The sequence below is a fragment of the Hippopotamus amphibius genome, chromosome 12 (genome assembly GCF_030028045.1).
Source record: "Hippopotamus amphibius kiboko isolate mHipAmp2 chromosome 12, mHipAmp2.hap2, whole genome shotgun sequence".
In the NCBI taxonomy this organism is placed as follows: domain Eukaryota; kingdom Metazoa; phylum Chordata; class Mammalia; order Artiodactyla; family Hippopotamidae; genus Hippopotamus; species Hippopotamus amphibius.
In genome coordinates this window covers 48,791,310-48,818,945 of record NC_080197.1, presented here as the reverse complement: position 1 = coordinate 48,818,945, position 27,636 = coordinate 48,791,310, and the positions used below count along the sequence as shown (strand labels likewise).

Genomic DNA, 27,636 nt, shown 5'->3' with positions numbered 1-27,636 from the left:
ATCACTACACAAAGTTCTAGTTTAAAAATTTACACAGATATATACAAAAATATATACGACTAAAATTGTATTTTAAACAGAAAACCATAAATGATATTTCATGGTTTAATTTTTGTGACTTTTTTTGCCTATTAGGCAAAAGTCCATCTCCAAACAATAAGCCAACTAAGTGAAGAGCTCAGGTGTTATTCTTGATGGTATCATTCTTCATGGCCCTGAATAAAAGTAGATGACCATAGGGCTTCCTAGGTGGCGCAGTGGTTAGGAATCCGCCTGCCAATGCAGAGGTCACAGGTTCAATCCCAGCTCCAGGAAGATCCCACACGCCGCGGAGCAACTAAGCCCGTGTGCCAAAAAAAGTAGATTACCATAAATTGAACAGCAGTTGAATAAATAATTAAGCATTAAACTGGAATTTAGAAAAGAATAGAACGTATCAGAGCAAGAAATGAAAAAAGCAAGGAAGATCATGTCCTCACAACTATTAGAGGCAGATGCAGCAGGACTGAAGGCTTATGGGGCACAGAGGGGGAAAAAAAAAATCCCAAGAGACAATGAGGAAAGCGTCCTAAATTAGGAGAAGGTGGGCAGAGTGAGTAAAGGCAATTCACTGGGTGGAAAGGATAGGAAACAGAAACAGTGCCCCGCCCCCTCCCCGACAGCATTATCCGGAAAGTCCATGTATGACTTACAGGTATTTGATATTTGCTTCCAGTATCATCGTCTTTTAAAAGAACTATCTTTTTTACATTGCTAGGACAAACATTTTAATTTTTCTCTCAATATCAGCATTTCAATATGTGTGTAAGAAGCTTTCTTTTGATAAATACTCAGATCTACAATGACGTTCAGGTTCAGCTGGTGTTTCCTAAGTTACCGGAACTAAGTTTAAGATCGACTTCCATGTGGGTCTGTCACCACAGATGGGGCTGAGAGGGATGGTACACGGGCCACAAGAACCATTCAGATTCACTCCGACACAAAACTCACCAAGAAAACAGTTCCGTAATACTGCAATATTAATAAATATTAATAACATAACAATATGTCGATAATCAGTACAATTTATAATTTCTATATTAACTAGTAATTAATGTATAAAATTAGTCAGCTAATTATGGATGAGCTGATTCTTACTTATTTTGGATATTCCTCTATTAGGCACGTTTCTTAACCTCTCTAAGCCTAACTCCGTTTCTGTAACAGTAAGGTCCTAATGGAACCCATCCTCGAGCTGTTGGAAGGATTAAACGGGATGATGCACTCTAGCCTGGCGTAAACACTTTTTTTCAGGTAAACGTTTATTAATTGCTACCACTGACATTTTCTAACACGCATATTTTGGGCATATGCAACGCTCAAAAGAGGGAAAAGAACCAAGAGCTAGTATTAAATAATTCCTCTGTACCAGACATTTTAGTCATATTTAAACCTCTCACGAGGGCCCCCAGAGCCGCGCACACCTAAGTTTCGAGCCGGAGGCGGCTCCTACCCTCTCCCGCCCTGCGCGCCCCTCCCCACGCCTCCCCTCCCTACAGACCCCAGCCCCCGCCTGCGCGGGCAGGCTGCGGCGCCGCCGCTCCCGGCCGCTCCCCGGCAGCCCACGAAGCCTAACGGCACGCGACTCCGGCCGCCGCCGCCGGGGGCGCTGGGAAGCCCAGCGGCCACGGTGTCGCAAAAGCGTCGCGAAGGCGTCGGTCCTTGGCGGCCCCAGACCACCTGTATAAAAGAGAGTGCTGGGGCTTGAGAAGTAGTATGGAGGCGGTCGAGGATCTCCGCTGTTGCGGGGGTTCGGGGAAGCGGCTCGCGGGTGCCTCGGGCTGCTGAGCTCTGGCCGCCTGCGTCCCCGCGGCGCGCCCGCACGGCCATGTTGGCCTCGCGCGTGGCGCGTGCCTCGTGGGGGGTCCTGCGCGTCGCCGCGTGGGCCCCGGGAGCGCGGTCGGGCAAGGGGCGCGCCCGCGAGGCCTTGCTGCCGCCGGCGCCCTGCTGCCTGGGCTGCCTGGCGGAGCGCTGGTGGCTGCGCCCGGCTGCGCTCGGCCTGCGGCTGCCTGGGACCCGCCCGCGGGCCCACTGCTCCGGCGCGGGGAAGGCAGCCCCGGGGCCCGCGGCCGGAGAGGACGCCGCCGCCGAGGCCCGGGGCGGCCGGTGGGGCCCGGCAAGCGCCGCCAGCCCGGTAAGTATTGAGGAGGCGGCGGAGGGGCGACGCTGGGTCGAGGTCGTCGGCTCCGATGGGGTTCGGTCCCGGAATCGAGGACCGTGCCCTGGACGTTCAGGTCCGATGCTTCTGTTTCAGAACTTTTAAACCGTTCCCTGAGGACAAGTTACGGGCAGATTTCTCAGTCGGGACGAATGTCAGGGGTACCAGCCGGGTCCGCCTTCCGTCTCGGTGGTAAAGTTAGAACCCTCTTCTCCCTCTCTATCCGCACCCGTAGCTGACCGCCTCTGGAAACCGCATTGGTAAAAATAGCCTCCACTTCTCGTATTGAAAGCCCGTTTTAAATTTTCGCAAGCGAATCCCCAGTGTTAAGGGCAAGTCTCTGGATGACTTCAGAAAGGTACACAGGCCTTTCTGTTTGCTTGCAGGTTTGATTAACTATCATTTGACCTTTGGTAAGTTTACGTATTGTAGGATGAACGCTAACTAATTCAAATCGTAACTAAAAAACCGTTTCACCTTTAATTATAGAAAAAGATTAAAACTCTCTTTCTGAGGTAACGGACGAAAATATTTGCCTGCTTACCTGTTGAAATACTGACCAAACAGAAGACATCAGAGCATGAATGTGGGAGAGCTTTTGATGTCATGTAGCAAGACTCATGCAATTATTACATCTTCAATTGTTATGTCTTCAGGGGGCCCCTGTGCTGCTTTCATCAGTTGTACAGCATGGGTTGTGGTGGCCACATCCTGGCAGGGGTCTCAGCTCCATTAAAAGCTAAAGCATGTTGGGGTTTGGATGCTGGATGCTTTGAGGTTGCCATATCCTGGCTGAAGGCCTTCCCAGAACGGCAGTAGTTGGTCGAGTATGCCACAGGTTATCTGGTTGGGTAATCTGAGATTAGCTGTCTTAATTTTAATTTAGAAATGTTTATGAATTTAATGATTAAAATTAATGAGGCATTTTAACTGAACTATTTTATGTGCAGCTAAAAAGAATCCCTTTCATTGTTCCAAGAACATTCAGTCTGGCTTATTAATTCGCCAGGTGAAATGATCTGGCTGTTTACAACTGTGTCTTTAATTTCGCCTCACTGCTCTGAGATTAATTTTGGGCCTCTGTATTCTGACCTTTTGCTTTGTTTTTCCTTTTTCTCAGTCATGAACTGTACTCCCCCTCCCACCCTCAATGAGTTGCTGTAATCCTGGGTCAGTATTTGACTTACTCTGTGCTGCAGTATGGTCAACAGACTTAACTTTTTTCTGTGGACTCTGAAACACTTGGACCTTTGAACTTGAATTTGGAATATGTTCCAAGAATAATTCCATTTAATTAATATAACGTGGTTTACTTTCAATAAAAGGTCCTTGAGTAGAGGTTTGGAGTGCTGCTTGTTTGGTCGTTGTTTCCTGGAGGATTTGAATTTTTCTGTAGCTTTAGTGACAGCATTCCACCACCTGACCCCAATAACTCCATTATTTCTCCAAGATGAGGTGAACGTTTCTTGTCGGGTTCTATTTATAAATACAAACTTAGTATCTTTAGAGAACTGCCCTTTTTTCTTATAGAATGGTTCAAGGTATTTTAAAAGAGGTCCTTAGAAGTGGAAACTGTTACTTTTTTAAAAAATCAAAATAAAGGTTCAGGCAAATTGGTTACTGAATGATAAAGAGGTAAAGTAGGGTTATCTTATGAGGAGATAGCCCCATGGGGTAGAGCTGGCAGTCTTGATTCAGTGGAGAAAAAAATCCAGCCTTTTGGGAATGATATTTTCTTTGTATTATTTCTGTACCCCGTTTTGTGCAGTATGTCTTAGTTCTGCTAGGTTGAGGCTTTTTAAAGTTGAAATACCCTCTCATGAAACAGATTTTGTTTGGCAAGGAAAGAATGTTCTTCAGAGCAGCTGCCATGGTGCCCTTTTGTTGGTGCCAACAGCAAACACCTTGGCTCCAAATGAAGTTTCAAGGAATCAGAAAGCTCCCACGGGGGAGCTGTGAAAGCCCCCAGCTTCTGATTGGGGAGCTTAACATTTCTGTGGCTATTTTGAACAAGTTTACAAAATCTCTTTATGTCCTAAGGATCTCAATCCATGTTCCTTGTTCCATTTTCTTCCAGCAGTTCTCCAGTTTCGTGATGAGGTTATGGAATTAAATGTTTTTTTCCTCCTCATTCATATCTCCAAACACTGTGTATGGCATTTAGCATTCTTTTGATGGGTATGTGTAGAGAAGTGAGGAGAGGCTATTTGCAAAAAATGTTTTTTTAGCCAAAATGCCCATGGTTGATAATTTGGCTTTTTTTCTGATGTTTTCTAGACTGTCTACTTGAAGTACAAGATCTTCCTGAAGTTTCACTTTTTAAAAAAATTTCTTATAATGGGAAAGTAATTCTTTTTTTATTTTTTAAATATTTATTTATTTATTTGGCTGCTTTGGGTCTTTGTTGCTGTGAGCAGGCTTTCTCTAGTTGCAGCGAGTGGGGGCTTCTCTTTGTTGCAGTGTGCGGGCTTCTCATGGCGGTGACTTCTCTTTTTGCAGAGCTCGGGCTCTAGGCACACGGGCTTCAGTAGTTGCAACACGCAGGCTCAGTAGTTGTGGCTCTCCGGCCCTAGAGAGCAGGCTCAGTAGTTGTGGTGCACTGGCTTAGTTGCGCCGTGGCATGTGGGATCTTCCCGGACCAGGGATCAAACCTGTGTCCCTGTATTGGCAGGCAGATCCTTAACCACAGCACCACCAGGGATGTCCCAATAATTCTTTTTTTAAAAAATTTGTATTGAAAGTAGTTGATTTACAGTGTTGTTGAAGTTTCACTTTTAAAAGCAGTATGTTTTTAGTTTTGAATTCTGATGGTGAAGTAATATATTAAAGACTTGACTTATATGGTAGATAATAGATGTTGATTCCTTCTCTCTGGTCAGAAAACCCACTCTGTATACAGTCAGTACTTTAGTCTGTGTCTGGGTACATATCTTCATCTTCTGCATTCTTAACATTTTAGAGCGATGTATGTAAAAACAACAGAATGGATTTTAAAGCTCAGCTTAAAGTACTAATTTTAAGGTTTATGTAACTTCTGACCTTTAAGTTGATGAAGTTTATTTTTCCAATGTATGTAGTTATTTAAAGTATGTATTTATAGTATTTAATTTAAATTTTGTTGTCTTTATGTTTCAGTATGAAAACCCATGGACAATCCCAAATATGTTGTCAATGACGAGAATTGGCTTGGCCCCTGTTTTGGGCTATTTGATTATTGAAGAAGATTTTAATATTGCACTAGGAGTATTTGCTTTAGCTGGGCTAACTGATTTGGTAAGTTGCAAAGGCACTCCCCCTGTTTTGCTCCCCTTCTAAATCCCAGGGTCTCTACTACACTGAAATAACAGCCTCAAGACTGCTTTTCCTTGGAAGGAAGTCCTCAAGATGAATTTCACCTAGTACTTGGTATAAAGGCTTGTCTTTAGCATCTATGTGGGACTCTGTTATTCTTTATATGATCTAAGGAAGGAAGTGGAGGTTTTAGGGAGGCATAGGAGAGGGAGCTTTTTATTCTTGGTTTTTAACTTGTTCATAAAAGAAAAAGCCTTGGAAATTCTCAAAGAGCCAAGTACTTGCTTTAGGGATAGAAATAAAGGAAAGAAGCTGTGAGACTATTTTTTTCTACTTACGTAGTAGAGAGAAATATCTGATCTGCAACAACAGTTGGTTTTACTGGTGGAGAGGAAAACAGTGGGCCAATTGTTGTGACCAGGGAGTTTGTAGAGGCCAGATCTCTGTTCAGGTTTATGCTCGCAGGAGGCCATAGGCACCCCATGCATTTGGTCCCTGATTCCTCCCCCACACCCCTCTGACCACCTTCCAGAAGACCCTGCCCTTGGTGGGCCTTAGGCATCCTTCCTTCTTCCACTCGCCCAGCAGATGGACAGAGGAGAAAAAAGCACCTTGACATCACTGTGTCAGTTTGTAGGGAGGGAAAGATTTATTTAGGTTATCTCAAATTAGAACTTGGAAAATAATTTTATAACAGAAAGCTGCACTGTGTGTTATATAGGCTTTTGTGGACTGGCTAGTCATTATCATTATTTGTATCTATTACCCACCCTGTTGCATAAAGGATTTGAAATGGCTTGTAAAACTACATTCTGCAAAAACACAATTGAAGGAAGTAGGGGAAAGGTAGAGGAAAAATTTTTAATCAGGACAAAAGCATGTGGAAATAGACATTGTGTATATATATAGTATATTCTTGTAAAAGGCTGGTCTGAGAGCCAAGTGAGCACCGAGACAGGCAACAATAATTTGTTGTCTCTTTAAACTGATGTACATTTGAAAAGCTTTGCTCAATATTTAGTGAGAATAAAGAGAAATTAATTTTCTGTTAATAAAAGTTGTGTAGTATTTTTCTTTGAAACATCAGATATTCCCTTTGAGGTTCATAGAAACAAAATTCCACCTGCCCTGTAGCATTGTTGAGCAGTGCAGAACTAGCTGAAGATTTTGCAGGGTAAATAAAGGAGGGGGTTTGTATTGTTACAAGGCATTTCCAAATATGCATCAAATACAGTCTCTTGAAGTGGCTACCATCTCTCTTTTTCCAGAGTTAGCTCCTGTTTGTCACAGCTTCTCCCCATTCTCACAATCTCTTCTTTTGTCCCCGCTTTTATCTCTGAAGCGTGAAGGCCTCCACTTATTAATGTGGTCTCCAAGTCTGTCAAAGGCCATTATACTGACAATGGAATTTTTTTTTATGGTAATAGACAAGATCTTTTTCAGTTACTGGATTTGCTCTTCTTTTTGTTTGTAGGTTTTTTTTTTTAGTTGCCACATGAGATTGCAATATTCATTGAATGGGAGAGGCCTTGTTTACACTTTTCTAAATACGTGAGACAATGTGTTTGGAAATGTGAGTTAACTGGCACTATATTACATTTACTCCATGGAGGTTTTGATGCCTCTAGAATGGCCACTGGGCAGATGGCTGGACAGGGAGGGTTTAAGCAGGGGAATGTTGTGTATGGGAAGTGGATGACAAGAATGCAAGAATAGAAGCAGAGAGGCTGGTTAGAAGGCTTACAGTAATCTAGGGAAGTGGGTTGGGAATGTGTTTTGCAGATAGAGTTGATATGGTAATAGATTGGATATGTGTGGTGAGAAAGGAATTAAATGTGAGTGCTGGCTGTTACTTTTTTTTTTTTTTTTCAACAAGCAGGTGCATGGAGGTTTACATTTTCTGTGGTGGTCAACACTCAGGATAGGACAGGATTTGTGGGAAAAGAGTTGTTGTGCCTGTTCAGATAGAGGTAACAATTGGGTAGTTGAATACAGTAGTTTGGAGTTGGAGGAAATCATGATTAGAGATAGACTTAAGAGTTTTCATCGTATAGATGGTCAAGTCTGGATGAAATCATCTAGGCTGTGGTAAAAGAAGAGAAGGGGTCAGAGAAAAGAGCAATAAATGGAGCAGTGAAGGAGCTGACAAAGGACACTGAGAAGGAATAGCTGGTGAGAAAAGAAGAAAATTGGGCCATAAGGTGTCCTGGATATTAAGTGAAGAAAGTGCTTCAATTGTGTTGAGATCAGGTAAGCTAAGAATGTAGAATTCATCGGTGACCTTTATGAGTACCATCTCTAGAGGGTGGGGCAGTCAGAGTGGGTTGGCAAGCATATGTGAGGTGGTGATGACAGTAGATGTCACTTTGAGGAAGTTTGCTTCATAGGGGAATAGAGAAATAGTCAAGGAAGGGTAGTTTACAAAGAGGTAGCCACTGGGGAAATTTTTGTTGTTAATTAATTAAATGACTGGGTTGGAAGAGAGAGGTTGATGATGCAGGGGAGGTGGGGAAAACTCACAGTAGGTAAAAGGGACTGGGATCAGAGATCAGGGCAGCAGAGAGAATGTGCGTGGACGCTGGTGGGTGGTGGATTTGGAGGTGGGAATATGAGGGAGTGCTGACAGTCTGTTTCTGTTTTTCAAGATAATATAGACATGATCATGAGCTAGAGAGAGAGGCTTTGAGAGGGATGGAGTCAGTCCGAGGTAAGAGCAGACTGTGAAAAGAGGAGGTAAACACAGTAAACAGGTGTAGATTTGCCAGGCAATATTGAGTGACCATAGAAGATTTGTGGTCATGAAAAAGTGAGATCAGTCAGCCCATTTATGTGTTTTTCATGATCAGTGTTCAGCTCTTTGGGTGCAGGCCTAGAGTACATGACAGTTGTATTTAAGCAAGGTTGAGGGAGAGTGGAGTAGGGAGTTACAGAGGTTTACAGACAAGAGATAATTTTTATGACCTTGGAATCCAATGTGGGTAGAGGAACGAAGAGGACGAGAGGGTGATGATGGTGAAAAAATGGGAGGTTAAGTTCCCTGAGATCAGAAACTGAACTGACAACTGAATCTTCCAAGGCCCTAACTCCCAGTTCTAGGCACTTTTTGTCAGTGTTACCTCTAGTATAGTTAAGAAAATAGATTTTTTCACTTGAAGTAGTAATAGCTAGTAACTGCTTTTTTTGAGGATTTACTAAATGCTGAGTGCTAAACAAGTATTAATCACAGTATGTACTGAGACCACCCACCCTCTGAGGTAGGTAGCACTATCTGTTTTACAGATGAGGAAACCGAGGCTTAAGCCAAATAACTTGCCCAGAGTCACACAGTTAAGTGAGTGGGAGAGCCAGTGCTTGAACCACTTACGTTCTGCTGTGAAGAGTAAGTTCTTAACCATTGTCCTGTATGACTGCTGTCTCTGAGTCATTGGAATACTTGCGATGTGGAGAACTTATTTATCCTTTAAAATGTACCATGTTAAATTATGCCTAAATTAACTTGATCTTTTTCCTTGGAAATAGGACTAGAAAATTCAAACATTTGTTGAAGCTTGAAGTTAAATAAAATGGGTAAAAGCCAGGTAGGGACTTGAAAAACCAGAAAATATCTGCCTTGTTTAATGAACATAGGCAGTATTTGGTTTCAGTCAATTTTGTGGCCCCAGGGTGGCCAGATTGTCCCATTTCTCAAGTGAACTTGGAGATCTGGAGTTTTTGAGGTTGAATATTTAAATATTGGCAACTAATTTATATTTTAAAACTCTCTGGGCAGGTCAAACAAAATCAGCCTGCAGGCCCCTTTGGCCCCCTGGCAACCAAGTGTGATCTCTGCTTTAAAATATACTTTGTTTCCAAGAGTAGTGAATAAGTAATTTTCATATCAAAAATTTTAAGTAGGCCAGGTACAGAGAATTTAGTTTTTTATTCAAATACAGGTCATGCCATTATAGTCAGACATAGAATTAACAGTGGCACTAGATAAGAAATATTGCTAATAACAGTTAAAATGGAATAAAATAAAAATAATAACAGCTAAAACTTAGGGAGCTGGATCATATTATAGGAAAGTTGGTAGGAATGGAAGTTAGAAAATCTCACAGTTAAGGGGTAGTCCTTACAAGTAAAAGCAGCTATTTTGGCTATAGTGAAATAGTCCAGGGCTCAAGGGGTAAGGGGGTGCCTAGTCCATGCTCTGTCAGTCATGCTTTTTTTTGCGTTTTTTTGGGTTCTTTACATCTCTAAATTTGTGTCTGGGTTCATCCCACAAAGGGGCATTGTGGAAACATTGAGAAGTAGCTTAAGGCTTTGAGAAAGAATAGTGCTGTAGAAAAGTGAAATTATTTTCTGTCCAGTTGGTAATTTAAAAGCTAAATGTATACCAGTAAAACAGAACGTTTGGGGTAAGAAACGAGGAGGTTTTATCTACATTTTATGAAAGTATAGTTGTTATTCTGGTATCTCTTAACCTTCAAGATATCTATTCTGTACCTATTATGACATTTGTTAAAAAAAAAAACTTCTATTTTCAGTTGGATGGATTTATTGCTCGAAACTGGGCCAATCAAAAATCAGCTTTGGGAAGTGCTCTTGATCCACTTGCTGATAAAATACTTATCAGTATCTTATATGTTAGCTTGACCTATGCAGATCTTATTCCAGGTAAGAACGCCGTCATGCATATTTTTAAATAGTACAGGGGAGAATGACGTTAGTCAGCTTAGGATTTCTCTTGATTGAGAGACAGATAATTTTTGTTCCAAAAATATGTTTTTCAACTTTAAAGTGTTTCCCTAATTTTAAACTTTTGAATTGTTTTGCTTGCCGAGCTGTTTTATTTTAGAATTTATGACTTTGTATATACTAGTACAACCCATTTTCTTAGTAAAATTGTTTAAAATTGAGCAAATATTTCACAGTGCTAATTCATATTCTCCTGGAATCTTTTGAGACTATTTTATATTCTTAGTGCCTAGCTTTTTGAAAACAATTTAAAGTTTTCATAAGTCTTATTATTTATTAAATACAATTTAATAAGTGACAGCTCTGAAATCCTAAAGAGGTCTGTAAAATTTCATGTTATTATTATTACTTAGACGCTATTACACAACTTCAAATTATACATGTAATTTGCACATTGTCTGAATACTCTTTGTAACAAAATTTTATGATCTTTTGTATTTTGTATGTGCTTTTTTAGTTGTTCACTTTCTATGTCAGCTGTGTTTCTCAGTTTTTATCCTTTGGTTCAGATTAAACTGTTTGTTTCCAAGAGTTAGAAGCTGAGAACAAAGAGGCTGCCACTTGGTCCTTCAATACCATGCTGTTACTGACATTTGATAGGAGGAAGTGTAGTGGCGTTAATCTCCTCAATCTAGAGAGTCTTTGTCCTCTACCTTTAGACTTTTAAATCTGCATACCAAATTTAAAAATCAGTTAGACTACTGTTTGTATTTATATGCTTCTTTGAAAGTCAGAATTATGGTGTGTATATTGTTGGGGGTATTGAAGGGGCGGGGTATTGAAGGGGCAGGGATATGCTATAAGTAATATAGATAATTTGTAGGAAAAAGGATCCTAAGGAGTATTCTGTTAACATTCACAATTAAAATTAGTGTGTGTGTGTGTGTGTGTGTTTTCATGCTTCCCATTTTTCAGAGTTACTTTGTATCTTGTCACATTGTTTTACAAAGATAGGCCTGGTATTTCCCTGTTGAACATAGAAGTTGTTTCCAGGTTTTGGTATGATGGGTAATGTTGACACAGTTGGTGTAGGTTGCTTTCCAAACTGAAACTTCCCTTTATCATTCTGGGAGCTTCCATTTTCTCTTTTCTGTGTTGGGTCTGTTTTTCCAGGCTCCCGTGGCTTCTTTGTTAGGGTCCTCTGTTTGGTGGATGGAATCTCCAGTTTCCTGTGCTAGGATGCATCACGGCAGCCAGGTTTTTAGAGGTGTACAATGTCTTTATTCTACAGACATCTAAAATGTATTTATTCTACCCTCCATACTTGAGGGGGGCATAATGTTCTATTGCAGGTTATTTTTACTCAGAATTTTGAAGACCCTGTTCTGTAGATTTCCAGATTCCATCTTGCTGTTGAGGAGTCTTGTGCCATTCTTAGAAATGGAACTGATTTCATCCTATCAACAAGCAGCTATTACAAAATGAAATATTAAAAAAGCTACCATTTACAGCAGCATCAAGAACTATTGGTTACCTAGAAATAAATCTAATAAGAAATTATTACCTCTCTAGAAAAAACTGTAACATTTTGACATTTTAACAGACCTAGAGTAAATACAACATGTTTGTGGACTAGAAGACAATATTTTAAACCTATCAATTCTTCCAAATAAATCTGTAAATTCAATGCAACCCCAATAAAATCCCAACAGGTTTTTCTGGGGAACTTGAAAGCTGATTCTAAAATTAACATACAAATGAAAACATGTAAGAATATCAAGGTGGAATAACTTGTTCTATCATATGTCAAGATTTTTTTAGCAAAGTAATAATAATTAGGGAAGGCACTGGTACAAAGATAGACAAATCAATGGAGAATACACTAGACAGCCCAGACATGCACACATGTATATATGTACATGGCAGTGAGTCTGGAAAGAACAGACTTCAGCAAAAAGTGCTGGGAAAATTGGGTGTCTAAACAAGCAATTAGAAAATTTGTAAGAGAGAGAATTTTTTTAACCATCTACTAGGAATAATGTAAAAAAATCTTGAACGCTTTCTAATAGAAAACATAATCACATATAAAGGAAAATGTATTTACTCTAGGTCTGTTAAAATGTCAAAATGTTACAGTTTTCTCTAGAGAGGTAATAATTTTTTATTAGATTTATTTCTAGGTAACCAGTAGTTCTTGATGCTGCTGTAAATCATAGCTTTTTTAATATTTCATTTTGTAATAGATGCTTGTTGATAGGATGAAATCAGTTCCATTTCTAACGTTGATTTTTGTGTCTAGGAAAACTTGCTGAACTCTTATTCTGATAATATAAATGTATATAAATGTGTGTTCTCTTTGATTTCTGCATCCTCAGTTATGTAGTGTCTGTAATTGATGACAGTGTGTTTCTCCTTTCTCCAGTCCCTTTACCTTTCTAAACATTTGCCTTGCTGTCATGCACAGTTTAGTCTTGTATAGGAGTGGTGTCTGTGTCTTGTTTCCAGTCTCAGAAGGAAAGCTTCCAATATTTCAGTATTAAATATGGCATTTCCTGTAGGGTTTTGTAGATACGCCTTTTTCAGGTTAAAAAAGTTCACGTCTACTGGGAGTTTGCTCAGAAATTTTTTTACATTGGATATTGAATTTTATGAAATTTCTTTTTCTTCATGTATTATGATAGTCATATTTTTTCCCTTTAAGCTTAATCTCATAAAATAAATTTAGGGAGTGTACTTTTTCCCCCTCATTCTTGGGAGTTGTTTGTGTGAGATTGCAATTATTCCTTCTTTGAGTGTTGGTAGAACTTGTTGAAGCCATTGAGTTTTTTCTTTTTCTTTTTTTTGCCATTGAGTTTTCTTTGGGAAAAAGTTTTAAAATAATTGATTCATTTTTTAAAACAATGGTTATAGGGTGATTTAATTTTTCTGATTCATCATTTATCCATTTTGTGAGTTGTGATGTTTTTCTAGGAACTTGTCCATTTCAGCTACATTTTAACAAACTTACCGTAAGCTATTTATAGTATCCACATTAACTTTTTTATGTTTGTAGGATATTTAGCGGTGTCCCCCTTTTCATCCTAATTATTAGTTGTTTGTCCCTTTTTTCCTTTGACTGTTCTTGCCAGAGGTTTGTCAGTTTGATGAATCTTTTCAAAGAACCAACTTTGAGCTTTGTCAAACTTTTCTGGTATGTTTACTATTTCATTAAATCATACTCTTTTATTTCTGTCTCCTCCTTTGGTTTTTCTCTGTTGTTTTCCTAAATTCTTTAGATCAGTCCTGTCTAGTAAAAATATATTGGGAACCATAGATCTAATTTAAATTTTTCTAGAAGTTATGTTCAAAGTGAAAAGAAATAGGTGAAGTGTGTGTGTGTGTGTGTGTGTGTGTGTGGCTGCACTCCCACTACAATGCAGAGTGCTCTATGCATGCACTGCTGCCTGTGCCATCCCCCCATAACATTTTATTTAACCCACTAGATGGAAGATACTGTCATTCCATTATATAATGAATAAAAAATCATTAATGAGTTATTTTTTTCATACTCTGTCTTCAAAAGCCAGTGTGCAGTTTGCACTTAAAGCACCTCTCACTTTCAACTAGCCACATTTCAAGTGCTTTGTCTTTACATGTGGCTTGTGGCTATTGTATTGAACAGCGCTGCTATAGATGAATGTTTAACTCATTCCTTTTTTGGGGTGGGGGGGTGTGCCACGTGACTTGTGGGATCTTAACTCCCCCTGCAGTGGAAGCGTGGAGTCCTAACCACTGGACCTCCAGGGAATTCCCTTAGCTTTTCTTTTTTAAAGTTTACATTTAAGGCTATACATTTTCCTCTAAGTATCCCTTTCACTGTATCTTATCTGTTGGTGTTAGTGTTCTTGTCATTATCGAGTTGAAAGTAGTCTATTTCCATTATTTTTCTTTGGCCTATGGTATTAATAAAAATTTATTTCTTAATTTGTGGGATTTTTTAGGTATCTCTGTTACTGATTTAAGCATAATTACCTTGTATTCAGAGAACATGCTTTGTGATTTTAGCCCTTCAGCCCAGGATAGTCAGATTTTATAAACATTTTATGCATTTTTCAAATGAATGTGTATTCTGCAGTCATTGGGTATGATGTTCTGCATGTGTTCATTTGGCCAAGTTTTGAATGCTGATGACTAAATATATTTCTTTACAGACTTATTTTTTACATTTGGCCTGCTTTCCCGTCAGTTACCAAGAGAGTTAAGTTTCCTGCTGTGTTTAGTTTTCCATTATTTTTTCTTTTTAGCTCTGATTTTTGCTTTGTGTCTTTTGAAGTCATGCTGTTACGTGCATATAAAGTAGAATTGTTATGTCTTCTTGGTAAATTGAGTGTTTTATTTTGAAGTGACCCTCTGTATATTTAGAAAGGATTTTTGAAGTCTTTCTCTCTCTCTCTCTCTTTTTTTTTTTTTTTTGTGACTGCACCATGTGGCATGTGGGGTCTTAGTTCTCTGACTAGGGGTCGCACCCATGCCCCCTGCAGTGGAAGCATGGAGTGTTAAATCACTGGGCCACCAGGGAAGTCCCTGCCTTGAAGTCTCTTTTGTTGAATATTACTATAGCTGCACTAGCTTACTTTTGGTCAGTGTTTGCATGATAAATAAATCTTTTACTTTCAACTTGTCCATATCTTTATATTTTAGATATTTCTTATAAATAACACATAGATAGATGGATTTTCTTTATTTTTTTTATTTTTATTTTTATTTTTATTTTTATTTTTATTTTTTTTGGGGGGGTACACCAGGTTCAATCATCTGTTTTTATACACATATCCCCGTATTCACTCCCTTCCTTGACTCCCCCCGCCTCGAGTCCCCCCCACCCTCCCCGCCCCAGTCCTCTAAGGCATCTTCCATCCTCGAGTTGGGCTCCCTTTGTTATACAACAACTTCCCACTGACTATTTTACAGTTGGTAGTATATATATGTCTGTGCTACTCTCTCGCTTCGTCTCAGTTTCCCCTTCACCCCCCACCCCCTCCCATACCTCGAGTTCTCCAGTCCATTCTCTGTATCTGCATCCTTGTTCTTGTCACTGAGTTCATCAGTACCATTTTTAGATTCCGTATATGTGAGTTAGCATACAATATTTGTCCTTCTCTTTCTGACTTACTTCACTCTGTATGACAGATTGTAGTTCTATCCACCTCATTACATATAGCTCCATCTCATCCCTTTTTATAGCTTAGTAATATTCTATTGTATATATATATGCCACATCTTCTTTATCCATTCATTTGTTGATGGGCATTTAGGTTGCTTCCATGTCCTGGCTATTGTAAATAGTGCTGCAATAAACATTATGGTACAAGTTTCTTTTGGGATTATGGTTTTCTTTGGGTATATGCCCAGGAGTGGGATTACTGGATCATATGGTAGTTCGGATTTTCTTTATTTTATCCAATGTTAAAAGTATTTTATCTTTCAACTGGAACATTTAATCCATTTACTGTGATTACTGATACTTGTGTACCAGTCTTCCATTTTATATTGTGTTTTATTTGGCTCATATGTTCTGTTCTACTTTTGTCTGTATTCTATTATTATAACTGTTTTCCTGTACCATTTGGAAAGTGTTACACTCTGTTAACATTTAGCTATTCTCAAAATTATAATTCATCTTTACCTTATCAGTTTGACGTTAACAAATTGTACATTTGGCCTTCTGTATCTGCGGATTCCACATCCACAGATTCAACTAACCTCAGATCAAAAAAAAAAAAAAATCCAGAAAGTTCCAACCAAATTTTGCTGCATACTGGAAACTGAAAGTATTTAGATTGTATTAGGTATTAAGTAGTATAGAGATGATTTAAAGGATATGGGAGGGTGTGCATAGGTTATATGCAAGTTCTACACTATTTTATATAAGAGACTTGAGCATTTGTGGAATTTGGTATCTGTTGGGGGGAAGCAGGGTGGATCCTCAGACTAACCCCCCATGGATACCAAGGGATGACTGTACTCTTTCTGGGCCCTGGAAGGGCCTTAGAATACTTTAACTCCATTTATTCCTTTCTCAGTTTAGGTTATTATCATCTTTTAATTTTATATATTTCTTCAACCCACATGATATTTTTTATTAAGTCAGTGTTCATTTAGATGTATCTTCATACTTTTTCTGGTTTGTATTTGGTGTATTTCAGACCTTCCACCTGGAATCATTTTCCTTTTCTCTCTTTAGAAATTCTATTAATACAGGTCTACTGGTGGTACATTCTTGTCTTTGTTTTTCTGAAAATGTTTTTATTTTGCCTTTATTCTTTTTTTGTATGTGGGACTTTTGAGTTCTGCTCTCTTAGCAGATTTTAATTATACAATACAGTGTTATCAACTATAGTCACTGTTATACATTAGATTCTCAGACCTTATTCATCTTAAAATGGAAAGTTTGTGTCCTTTTACCAACCTCTATTCCCTGCCCCCTTTTTTTTTTAAGATTCCACATATAAGTGATATCATGCAGTATTTGTCTTTGTCTGATTTTGCTTTTATTCTTGAAGGGTGTTTTTGTTGGGTTTAGAATTCTAGGTTGGTAGTTAATTTTCTTTCAGTACATTTAAAGTACCATGCAATTGTCTATTCACTTCCTTTGTTGGTAATGAGAAATCAACTGTTAACTCATTTCTTTTTCAAAGGTACTTTTTACTCTGGCTGCTTTTAAGATTTTCTCTTTCTCTGGTTTTCCATAGTTTCACAGTATTTGGTGTGATTTTCTTCTTTTATTTATCCTGCTTGTGATTTGTTGGGCTTTTTAATCTGTGGATTGATATCTTTAATGAGTTCTAGAAAATTTTGAGCTACAATCTTCAGGTATTGTTGCCTATTTTTCTCCTTTTGGGACTGCAGTAACCTGTGTTAGATTTCACTGTATCCTTTGAGTCAGGGGTCCCCAACCCCCAGGCCACGGACCAGTACTGATCCACAGCCTCTTAAGAACAGGGCTGCATAGCAGGAGGTGAGTGTCAGGGGAGGGAGTGAAGCTTCCTCTGCTGCTCTCCATCACTCCCAGTCACTCGCATTAGTGCCTGAACCTGTTGCTCTCATTACCGCCTCAACCATACCATCTCCTCCCCCACACCAGGAAAAATTGTCTTCCACGAAACTGGTCCCTGGTGCCGGAAAGGTTGAGGACCATTGCTTTAAGTGTCTTAGCTTCTTTACTGCCTGCGACTTCATTTTATCTTTCTGAACTCTGTTCTAGGTGATTCCTAATGAGGCTTGCTCTTTCATTTCACTAATTCCCTCTTCAGCTGTGCCAATTCATTTATGTCTTCTATTATATTTTTTAGTTATAAAATTTCTATTTTATTCTTCAGATTTTGTCATCCTTTATAGTTTGCAATTCCCCGCTGAAATTTTAAATCTTGATTTTTATATCCCTTTGAACATAGTAAGCTTTAGTTGTTTTATAAACACTGATAATTCTGAAGTATCTTCTGAGGGTCTCTTTCATATGTCTGTTTCTATTGACTCTTACTCATGGTATCTTATGTCTTTAGTTATTTTTGACTGTTTAGACATTGTATTATTTGGAGGAATATCTTGATGTGTAGGATGATGGCATCACTCTCCAGAGAAGTTTTGTTCAGTTTTGCCAGGTATCTAGGGATGCTAACACTCGGGGACTGCCTAGACATCCAGATGATGAGACATTCTTCCAAGAGCTCTTATTCTATGTGTTCTTTAAAAAAACAAAACTGAACAAAACAAACAAACAAAAAACCAAAACAAAACCATATCTTTTTCTTACTTCATTGGTGAGTAACATCATTTCAGGATATCTTTTCTCGATCTATGTGTGTGTGTACATTTTAGGCCCCTATATTGTGTCTATTTCTTTCTAATTTTTTTTTTTCTGTTTGTTTTGGTCTCTCATGATAGAGACTTTGCTAAAATGTCTGGTGATCCTTGGCTGCTCACTTGATAAAATGCTAAGGGGGTGCTCTCTGGGCATTGGTGGAATTTGTTGGGTGGTGTACTTCCCTCCAGGGTGAGCAGACAGGCAGGACCTGAACTCTCAGTACCTTTAGTTCTCTTCTGTAGGTAAGACTCCTTAGAGATGGCAGAGGTCCTGGTGTAGAGATTAACATGTAGAACAAGGGTTGGCAGACTTTTTCTGTAAAGGCCGGATAGTAGATATTTCCAACTTTGTGGGCCATGTGGTCTTTGTTGCAGCTACTCAAGTCTGCTATTGTAGTGTGAAAACAGCCATAGAAAATACATAAACAAATGAGTGTGGCTGTGTGTTAAATTTATTATTTTCAATGCAATAATGTGTGCTGTAGTTGGTGATCACTTCTACAATGTAAAAGTGACTTGATTTTATTATTTCCCTTTAACACTAATAAAATTTGCCCATGATGTGCTTCTTTGTTGCAGAAAATATATTTCAGACAGAGTTAGCAAATAGAGAGGAAAACCTTGGAGCATTCCCTGACACATTTTACACCTCCACTATCACACTCTAATAGACCAAAGGAAAGCTGCTTTAGCCCTGGAAGAAAAGGGGAGGGGAGACTGAGAGAGAAGACAGGAACAGTTAGAAGATACAAAAGCCAGGGAACTGGACAAAATTGACACCCAAATCAAAGTAAGAGCCTGTATGTATACAGGCTGACAGTTGGCAGAGGCCTCAGAGGTCACCTGGTGCAGCCTGGTCCCAGTCTGGCTGTGTTTGTGAACCCCCAGGGAACTTTCATCTGTGCTTTTATAAAGCTTTCAATGAGGTGATTCTGTGATGAGTAGTCAGTTTGGGGAATGCTTGATATTGTAAACAGTCCTTTTCTCCACCAGGCTGTTAGAGATGGTAAACTGAGTCCAGGGATGCATTCTGCAGTACTACTGATAACTGGTGACCTTGGCCAGGCTATATAATCTGCCTGAGGCTTGTTTTCCATATGTGTAAAATGGGGATAATGATGGTTCACACTGCATGGAGCTGATATGTAGTACATGACATACTATGTATAAGATAGCTGAACGGTGCCAGATGCCCCATAACTGATGGTGGTGGTGGTGAACAGAACTAGAGCCCAAGGCTTTGCAGCATATTGAATTGCCTCATCTGTCTTCTGCAGAAACGCTTATTTAGAATTATATTCTTTTCCCCCTGTGGTGATGAACTGCATTAATAGGTATTTATTTTCCTCTAATGTTGTATTTACTCTATATAATTTTCATGAGTTTGCTGCATTTTAAAATCTGATTGTTATTTGATTTTGCCAGCTGATTATTACTATAGAAAAGTTTGGTTCACAGACACAAAAATCCTGCTAAAAATCATGACTGCCTTGGTTTTGTTACTTGGCTCATAAAGCCGAGTCTTCTTTGTACTCCATATGCCATGACTTCAGTGGATAAGCATTTCCTCTTGGGAATCATCTTGTCATTGAGCATGAGGCCAACACATGTCATAGTCACAACCAGCAGAGATCGAAATTTTAAACCTGTAATTAATTAGTGAGATTTTTCTTAAGTTGCTGAACCAATAATGTCAAAATTGGAGAGAACCATTCAAAAAGAGCTGTTTGAAAGGGATGTGCATGATTCTTTTATTTTAGTAACTGAAACAGTTTGAACTGTGTTAGGCTCAAGATTTTTTTCCTTTTAAAAAAATAATTTTTTCTAATAATATGATATATATTCATCGTTAAAACTTCCTTCAGCATGGAAGAATGTAAAGTGAAACAGCACCTCTGCCCTCCCATTCTCATTCAGCAAGGGAGCAAGAGTTTCTTGGGTATCCATTTAAAATGTCCTGCTGGCACTGGAGCCATCCTGTAGGATCTTAGGAATAATGAAAAAACTATCAACAAATTGAATTCATGTTCAGTTAGAATTCATTGAATGAATGAGCAGAAGACAAAATAGCAATTGCCTGCATAGGAACTGGCCAAGCAAAAATGAAGATATTTTGTTTCTCCACAGGTGGTTCATATAGCAAATTTTACTGTTCATAAAATAATCTAGAATGCAGAAGCAAGCAGTTAGAGTTCTTGAAAGTCAGGATGGCATGAGTCGCTACATCCTTTCCAACCTCTTTACCATCTCATCCCACGTAATTATAGTGAGCATGGTGATCTTTTTTCCAAAGGTGCAAAGCTGGAAAGTAACAAAGGAAATAGTTGGGGGCTGAGTTGAGCTGACACTGACACTAACTGCAATTTAAAAGCATACGCAAGGAAAAAAAATACCGAAAGGGATCAGAGGATCAGGATTCTGAAATGTGACTTTAAAAGCCATAGTCTCTCTTTCGCCTTGTTCTGAAGGCAGGGGAAAGAAGAATATAAAAATCAGTGGTTCACTGTCAGGACCCTAAACAGGCATCAATATGTGTTTATTATAAAACTTTTACTTAGGTGAAACACCAGTTTATAGTAGGGCTTCGTCGTATGTGTAATGTCTTAATTTTCAAAATCCCAATCAAAATTATTTTATATTTGATTTTCAGTTCCACTTACTTATATGATAATTTCAAGAGATGTAATGTTGATTGCTGCTGTTTTTTATGTCAGATATCGAACTCTTCCAGCACCGGTGAGTTAAGGCAAAAGAAAAAAAAATCACTATTGTGTACTAAGTTTCACTTTATGGGAATATTTATGACAATTATGTATTCAGTCCGTTTACTAGGAATTTAAAGAAAACAGGCATAACTGTCATCTTGCTATTTGAATCACCCATTATGGTAGCTGTTCAGTGAACATATGAATAATCAGTTTTTTAAAAGCATGTTTTTACGTTTGTTCTCTACGTTTGTGTCTCTATTCCTGCCTTGCAAACAAAATAGATAACTGCTGAGACCCTGCTGGATAGCACAGGGAACTCTACTCAGTGCTCTGTGGTGACCTAAGTGGGAAGGAAATCCAAAAAAGAGAGGATATGTGTATACATAAGTTGATTCATTTTGTTGTGCAGCAGAAATTAACACAACATTGTAAAGCAACTATACCCCAATTGGGGGAGGGGGGGCAAGGGGGGGAGGAGGGAGGAGCCTGTTTTTGCTTTAAGTCAAAATTGTTTATTGATAGCCATAAAACTCAGGCCAGCCAGCTGCATTCCTAGCAGCAGACTCTGTTAGGAGTGTTTTGTATATAACTAAGCACCCCTCCCTGTCTGATTTAGCTGCTTCTATGGATTGTCTAGAACTGGTTTTTAAAATCACAGTTTCATGAGCACGGAGTGGTTTGTTTGCACATTTGTTCATTGGTTCTACACATATTTGAGCACATAAGCATAGCATAGCTTATGGTCACCTCATGAGCATAACATCCTCATCTTTTCATTCCCAGTCCAGTGAAAATGGCAGCATTTTATTCATGTTGGGTTTTTTTGCACCTATAAGGAAAATAGTGATGAGGGAGATTTGTTGAGTCTATTTAGTAAAAACATGTAGTCAAGCAGACTCTATTCTATGATAGTTATTGTGTTAGAAATTTATAGAAATTGAGAAATCTATAAATTAAAAAATTCATTTTCACTAAACTGTGATTTATGAAGAATGTAGATATTTGCTCGTTTAGTATAATAAAAGAAGATGCAGATAAAAGGTTTATCTAGAATATAGCTATGCATGTGGTATACACTCCGTTAACTGTTACATATAAAAAATACTTATTTTACACTTGAATGATAAATTGAATAAACTTTATTTTTTTTTTGTCCTCTGCCAGCGAACACTTTCTAAGTATTTCAATCCTTGTTATGCCACTGCTAGGTTAAAACCAACCTTCATCAGCAAGGTAAGCAATGTCCTTTTAAGTTATTATTCCCTTGTGGATTTTTGTTATGATAACTATAAACCGCAGTTTGGAGCAGCTGAAAATGAGACACATTTTAATGCATTGACCATAGAGGATAAAGAGTGGGGTCATTGACCCTGTTGTTTTGTCCTCCAGGCTGTCTGGATCTTTGGTATATATGTTGTGTTTTGTGTTGGTGGTCTAAGAATTTAAGTCTCCGAATGAGGTCTTAAGGTCACCACTTAGGGGGAGGTGGAGAAAGTGAAACTATAATTGCATATTAATTGAGACCCAAAAGAGTATTGAAGGTTCCTTTCTGGTTTCACTACCCACCCCTCCCTGTAGTGAAAACACCGTATAATGAGGTCCTTTCATTTGCAAGATCGAAAGTTTTATTCACTAATAAACAACTCCCACTCTTAGTTGTCCATCTGTTTCCCTGAACTCTCTTCGGGATAACTATATGCCAGTCTTTGCACAGAGAAAGGACACTGTTAATGCCTGTGAAGGCGTGTTTGTTTTACCAGTAGCCTGGTACAGTTTGCTGTAATTTTTCTTTTGCTCCATCTCTTGTAACAGAGGTTTAACAGGTTAGGGATGCTGATCGCCTTTGGGACAGAGGAATGATTACTCTTCCTAATATATTTTTTTTAATTTTATTTATTTATTTATTATTTTGGGGGGGTACACCAAGTTCAATCATTTGTTTTTATACACATATCCCCATATTCCCTCCCTCCCTTGACTCCCCCCCCACCCTCCCTTGAGTCCCCCCCACCCTCCCCGTCCCAGTCGTCTAAGGCATCTTCCATCCTCAAGTTGAACTCCCTTTGTTATACAACAACTTCCCACTGGCTATCTATTTTACAGTTGGTAGTATATATATGTCTGTGCTACTCTCTCGCTTCGTCTCAGCTTCCCCTTCACCCCCCTCCCCCTCCCAAACCTCGAGTTCTCCAGTCCATTCTCCGCACCTGCGTACTTGTTCTTGTCACTGAGTTCATCAGTACCATTTTTAGATTCTGTATATGTGAGTTAGCATCAATATTTGTCTTGGGATGATTACTCTTAAACCAGAGACTCCCTGGGGTGAATTTTTACCTACAAATACGAGTTGGTTGGTTATTTATTTATTTACTTACCTATTCATTTACTTTTGCAACTTATATGTGTATCAAATATAGTAACTGGAGTATAGCATTATACAGAAAGTGGCTTAAAGAGGTGCCAGGGACAAATGCCTCAACTCCTTGGTCTTGCAAGAAGTTCTCCAGACAATTTTTATTACTTATTTTTAAAATGGAGTGGAATCCTTGTAATTTGGCTGCAGAATGGATGAGAGAACATAGGTGCTTCTCTAGACACATCACCCACGGAGTCACACATCACCCACTTTCCCAGAATGCTTCTCTCGATGGATAGAGCAAGTCTCCAGTGGTTCTGTTGTCTTCCTTTTCTCCAGCATGCTGTTTTTTAGTGTAGGAAAACCTACTCATTTCCTCCTGAGAGCCTCTCTCATGGAGGTTAATGCCTTTCAATTTTCCAACCTCATAGGTTTGACAGGTGGTAGGCAAGTGAAAGGAGCATTGAATGAAGTGCCAGGAATTCTGGGTTCTGGGTTTGGACCTGTAACCTGCTATGACTGCAGGCAAGTCAGTTAACTCATTTACCTTTTCACCTGTGAAGAGTAGCTTCATTATATCCATATTCACAGGGCTGTTTTAATAGGCAGCTAAGAAAAAGGCAAGGAACGTTGCAACATTATTGAATTGCTGGGGAAATGCAAGTCAGTGGTGTTTTCTGACAGTTGCCCTTCCCCTCACTATAAAAGGCAGCTGTGCAGACAGACGGGCCAGTTAGTGAGGTTTAGCCTTTTGTGTGAATGCCAGCTTCTTTGGCAGGGATATTACAATGTCAAGCATGCTGAGGGTCTGTTGTGTCGCACTGTGGTGGGTTATGCCTTTCTCTCATGAGCTTGAAATACGGTCGGTTTGACACTGTTCATTTATGACTTCTTTTTTAGGTAAACACAGCAGTCCAGTTAATCTTGGTGGCAGCTTCTTTGGCAGCTCCAGTTTTCAATTATGCTGACAGCATTTATCTTCAGATCCTGTGGTAAGCTAAACTTAGAATTACTCTCTGAGAATGGCAACAAAATGGCTTATTGTGACAGTCCTAGAATTACTTTGTTCTTAATCATGTCTGTTAAACACTGGGTCAAGCTGTCAGCTATATCTTTTGATTCATAACATTTTTAAGAAGCTTACTATCAAGTGTAGGGTATAGAAATTATAGGGGCTTTCATGCAAGTTAGAAGGCATGAGAGATACAGATGTGTTGGGTTTCGGAGGAGAGAAAAATACTTCCAGGTAGGACGAAGAGGGGAAGCTTCAGGGAGGAAGTGGCATTTGAGCCATGAGGTCTAGGTGGAGAGAGACTGTGGGGAGGCCATTCTGGTGAAGGACGGACCCTGAACAAAGTCAGACGTGTACGAGAGTGGGTAAGGGGAAGTGCACCCAGCCTAGTGAAGGGGCAGAATGGGAGAGAAACTTGGAGAAAGGAATTTGAGTTTTATTTTATTAAGGTTAAGTATAGCCTTGAAAAATGTGTTATATTCATACTTTGAGTTCACATATGCCACATTGATACTAAAGCATGTGTTTTACTATACTTTTAACTCGATAAAAGTTGATCATTGCTTGATGGAGTCTGAGCAAGAATATGGTTGGTTAACTAAAGTCAGTTAAGCTAAAAAGTTTTAAAAATTATACACATGCTAAACATTTTGTTTTCTAAAATGCCATAATTGTACATTCATTCTGATGCATCCTACATCTTCTGATTTAGGCCCAATGCCTTTTCTTTGATTATAGGCTCATCAGTGGGGTTTTTTTCATTCTTGCAAAAAACTGCATCCATAATACGGAGGTTTCACGTTCTACTTCTTTTACAGTGATGGAGTGGTGCAGACATTTATGAAGCAGTCAGGGTATAGAAACCTTTTAGATTTTTACCATTTTCTCCGTATGTTAACAATTATATTGTCTGCTTACTTTGACAGTAATTTTTAGCAACTCGCCTTGTTATCAAAGCCTTTCCAAAGCCTCTAGCGTAGTTCTCAGAAATAGCAACTCTTCCTACCTGTAATTTCATTAAGTTTATATATGAAGTTAGGATATCAAACTGGCATAAACAGCCCTGGGAACAAATAGAAATAGAGTCTTTGAGCCTGCACCTCACCTGGTGGAGACAGAAGCGTGTGTGTGCGCCAGAAAGATGCACACCTGTTAGCTGTGAGCACTCAGCAAGCCCTGAGCGTCACTCGTGTCATTTCAGAGAGCATCTGATTAGTCTAATTTTCCTTAATTTTAAGGAAAAATCAGTAAAGAAAGTTGAATTGTATTTAAAATGATTCAGATGTTAGAATTCCCAAGCTCTGCAAGAAATAGCTTCTACTACTAATACTCTAAGCAGCATGGAACAGTGGGAGGAGCACAAGGGCTCTACAGTTGGAACGCAGCCAGACTCAGTTCTGTGGCCCCGAGCAAGGTCTCTGGGGCACTGTTCCCTTGTAAGGTGAGGTTGCTGTGAAAATAAAACTACCTAGAATAATGTTTGGGTAAAAAATGACAATTGTTATTATTTTTTTCAGACTCATTAACTAGATTAATTCTGTTTGACATTACTGATTCGAGTTTAGACTCAATTTTCTTTCTTTCCTTCCATAAAAGGTGTTTTACAGCTTTCACCACAGCTGCATCAGCTTACAGTTACTATCATTATGGTCGAAAGACTGTTCAGGTGATAAAAGGCAGATGAAAGTCATCCATCATCGTTAGCAAGGAAGCAGAATACATCATCAGTGGCAGGGCCAGAGGAAATCTACGGGAGTTCCCTTATTTTGGTGTTCAGCTTGAAAAAGGACTTGTCAGAACAAACCATGTCATCAAAATTTAAGTAATGTGCATTGAAAATAAGCTTGATCATGGGCATATGCAGAATTTCCACTGTATTTTTAAATACAAATAAAACTATAATTTAGAATTTTTTTATCTTAGGTTTCTTGATTAATTTATAAGTAGCAGTTATTCCAATTATTGTCAGTCATTTTTTAATACATTAATAAAGAAACAGTCTAGAGCATGGAAACTGAAGAGTTGTCACTTTAATAGAATTTAGATTGCTCACAAAGCACTAGGGAATATCTAGGTTTAAAAATACATCCTATGCAACTTGGCTGCACAGTTGTATGTTTGACTTTTAGGTCTGTGTACACAGTAACAGTACATGTGGTTAATATTTGATTGTTTAGGATATTGATAAAAAGGTAGCTTAGTTGTGGATGAAGTAAACTCTTAAAGAGATTTAAAATGCAGTAAAATTTGAAAATAGAAAGTATTGAAGTTTATGTTCAGAAGTCTTCCAACCTCTCAGGGGCCTAATAGTTTATGCATAATAAACTATTAGGATAATAAGTGACAAAGGTAGTTGGAAAATGAAAACATCTGTTGCCCTAGCCATCCAAGAGGCAGTGAGTTACATCATGCCTTCCCACTATATCTCTAACATAACAATGTTTGTATGATATGGGGACCTGTACTCATGTGTTATGTAAATAATATGAAACTGTATATTTTTCAAAAGTTTTTTTAAACTTTGGGAAATCTTCTTTTGTTAAGATGTTAAAAAAGGAATAAAAGAGCTGGAAAAAAGTGACTTCCAACTTGGGTTGTCTGTATAGCATCCTGTGGTCGTCTGCTGTTGCCGAAGTTTTCTGATTCATAAAGTCATTCAGATATATCACTTGCACTTACATTGTAAAAATAACTGGTTTGGGATCATCTGACTTAAAAGCCCTGTTCTTGCTACACTGTCATGGTTAAGAGAATGGAAGATGCAGGGAGAGGGAAGAGGAAGACAAGTGGCTGGTGCTGGTTGCTTCCTCTTAACAGTGGAGGCCTGTGGTTGCTCATTGTCCTGGGTTCTAACCCAAGTGTAATATGGAGTCATACAGTGAGATTATCTAAACACAGCCTGTTGAGCTGTGTTAAAATGGGAAGTTATAAGCAAAATTCATGCCTCTTGGTTGTGGCATCCTTGGGTCAGTGTGCCCCTTGCTGCCTGCTGGTCCTGGCTTCCTTGTTCCCAGATTAGCCGCTGAGCCACCCTTGGCTTGGAAAACACTGAAGCCTGCAGCCAGGGACACTGCTACAGAGTCTGATGGAAGGGGGTGAGAGAAGGGTGTGTGAGGCTGGCCATTCGTTCTCCCCTTCTGGAACCTCCTGTAATGTCTCATAATGGCCTAAGAGGCAGTGAGGCTCCAGGTGGAAGTCCCATTGCTGGACCACCCAAGAAGCACATTGAACGTGTCTCAGCACTAGCAAAGTATGAGCACACAAAAATGATGTTTAAAAAAGGGAGAACTTGAAGTAAAGCAGGGGGAAAACTAGAGTTTTGTGTTTTGTTATGCTCATTTATGGTTTGGTGTTGAGAGTGACTTACGGGTTGGATCCAGTCTCTTTAGTATTGAAGTCTTAATCTGGTTCTGGTTATATACTGTTTCCACCTCAACCTGTAGGTTTTGGGGTACTGAATTGCTATAAAACACTGGGATTGTATTAGATATGTTTGAGTGTATGTTCATGCATACAGACCTGAAGCAAGACAGAAATTCACTTTAGTGTCTCC

The 27,636-nt window shown here is 39.0% G+C and overlaps 1 protein-coding gene across 2 annotated transcripts; it reads left to right on the top strand.

Moving 5' to 3' along the window:
- The first annotated feature begins 1,666 nt into the window (after positions 1 to 1,666).
- CRLS1 (cardiolipin synthase 1) lies at positions 1,667 to 26,665 on the top strand. 2 transcript variants are annotated; one of them, XM_057703161.1, is made up of 7 exons: positions 1,667 to 2,173; positions 5,333 to 5,470; positions 10,015 to 10,144; positions 20,658 to 20,743; positions 21,880 to 21,948; positions 23,972 to 24,063; positions 25,680 to 26,665. In XM_057703161.1, the coding sequence occupies exons 1-7, from the start codon at positions 1,868 to 1,870 to the stop codon at positions 25,765 to 25,767; spliced, it is 909 nt and encodes a 302-aa protein (XP_057559144.1). In that variant the 5' UTR covers positions 1,667 to 1,867; the 3' UTR covers positions 25,768 to 26,665. The 2 variants fall into 2 exon arrangements, with proteins under 2 accessions (XP_057559144.1, XP_057559145.1); XM_057703162.1 differs by lacking the exon at positions 1,667 to 2,173 and adding an exon at positions 3,158 to 3,367.
- Positions 26,666 to 27,636: the final 971 nt, after the last annotated feature.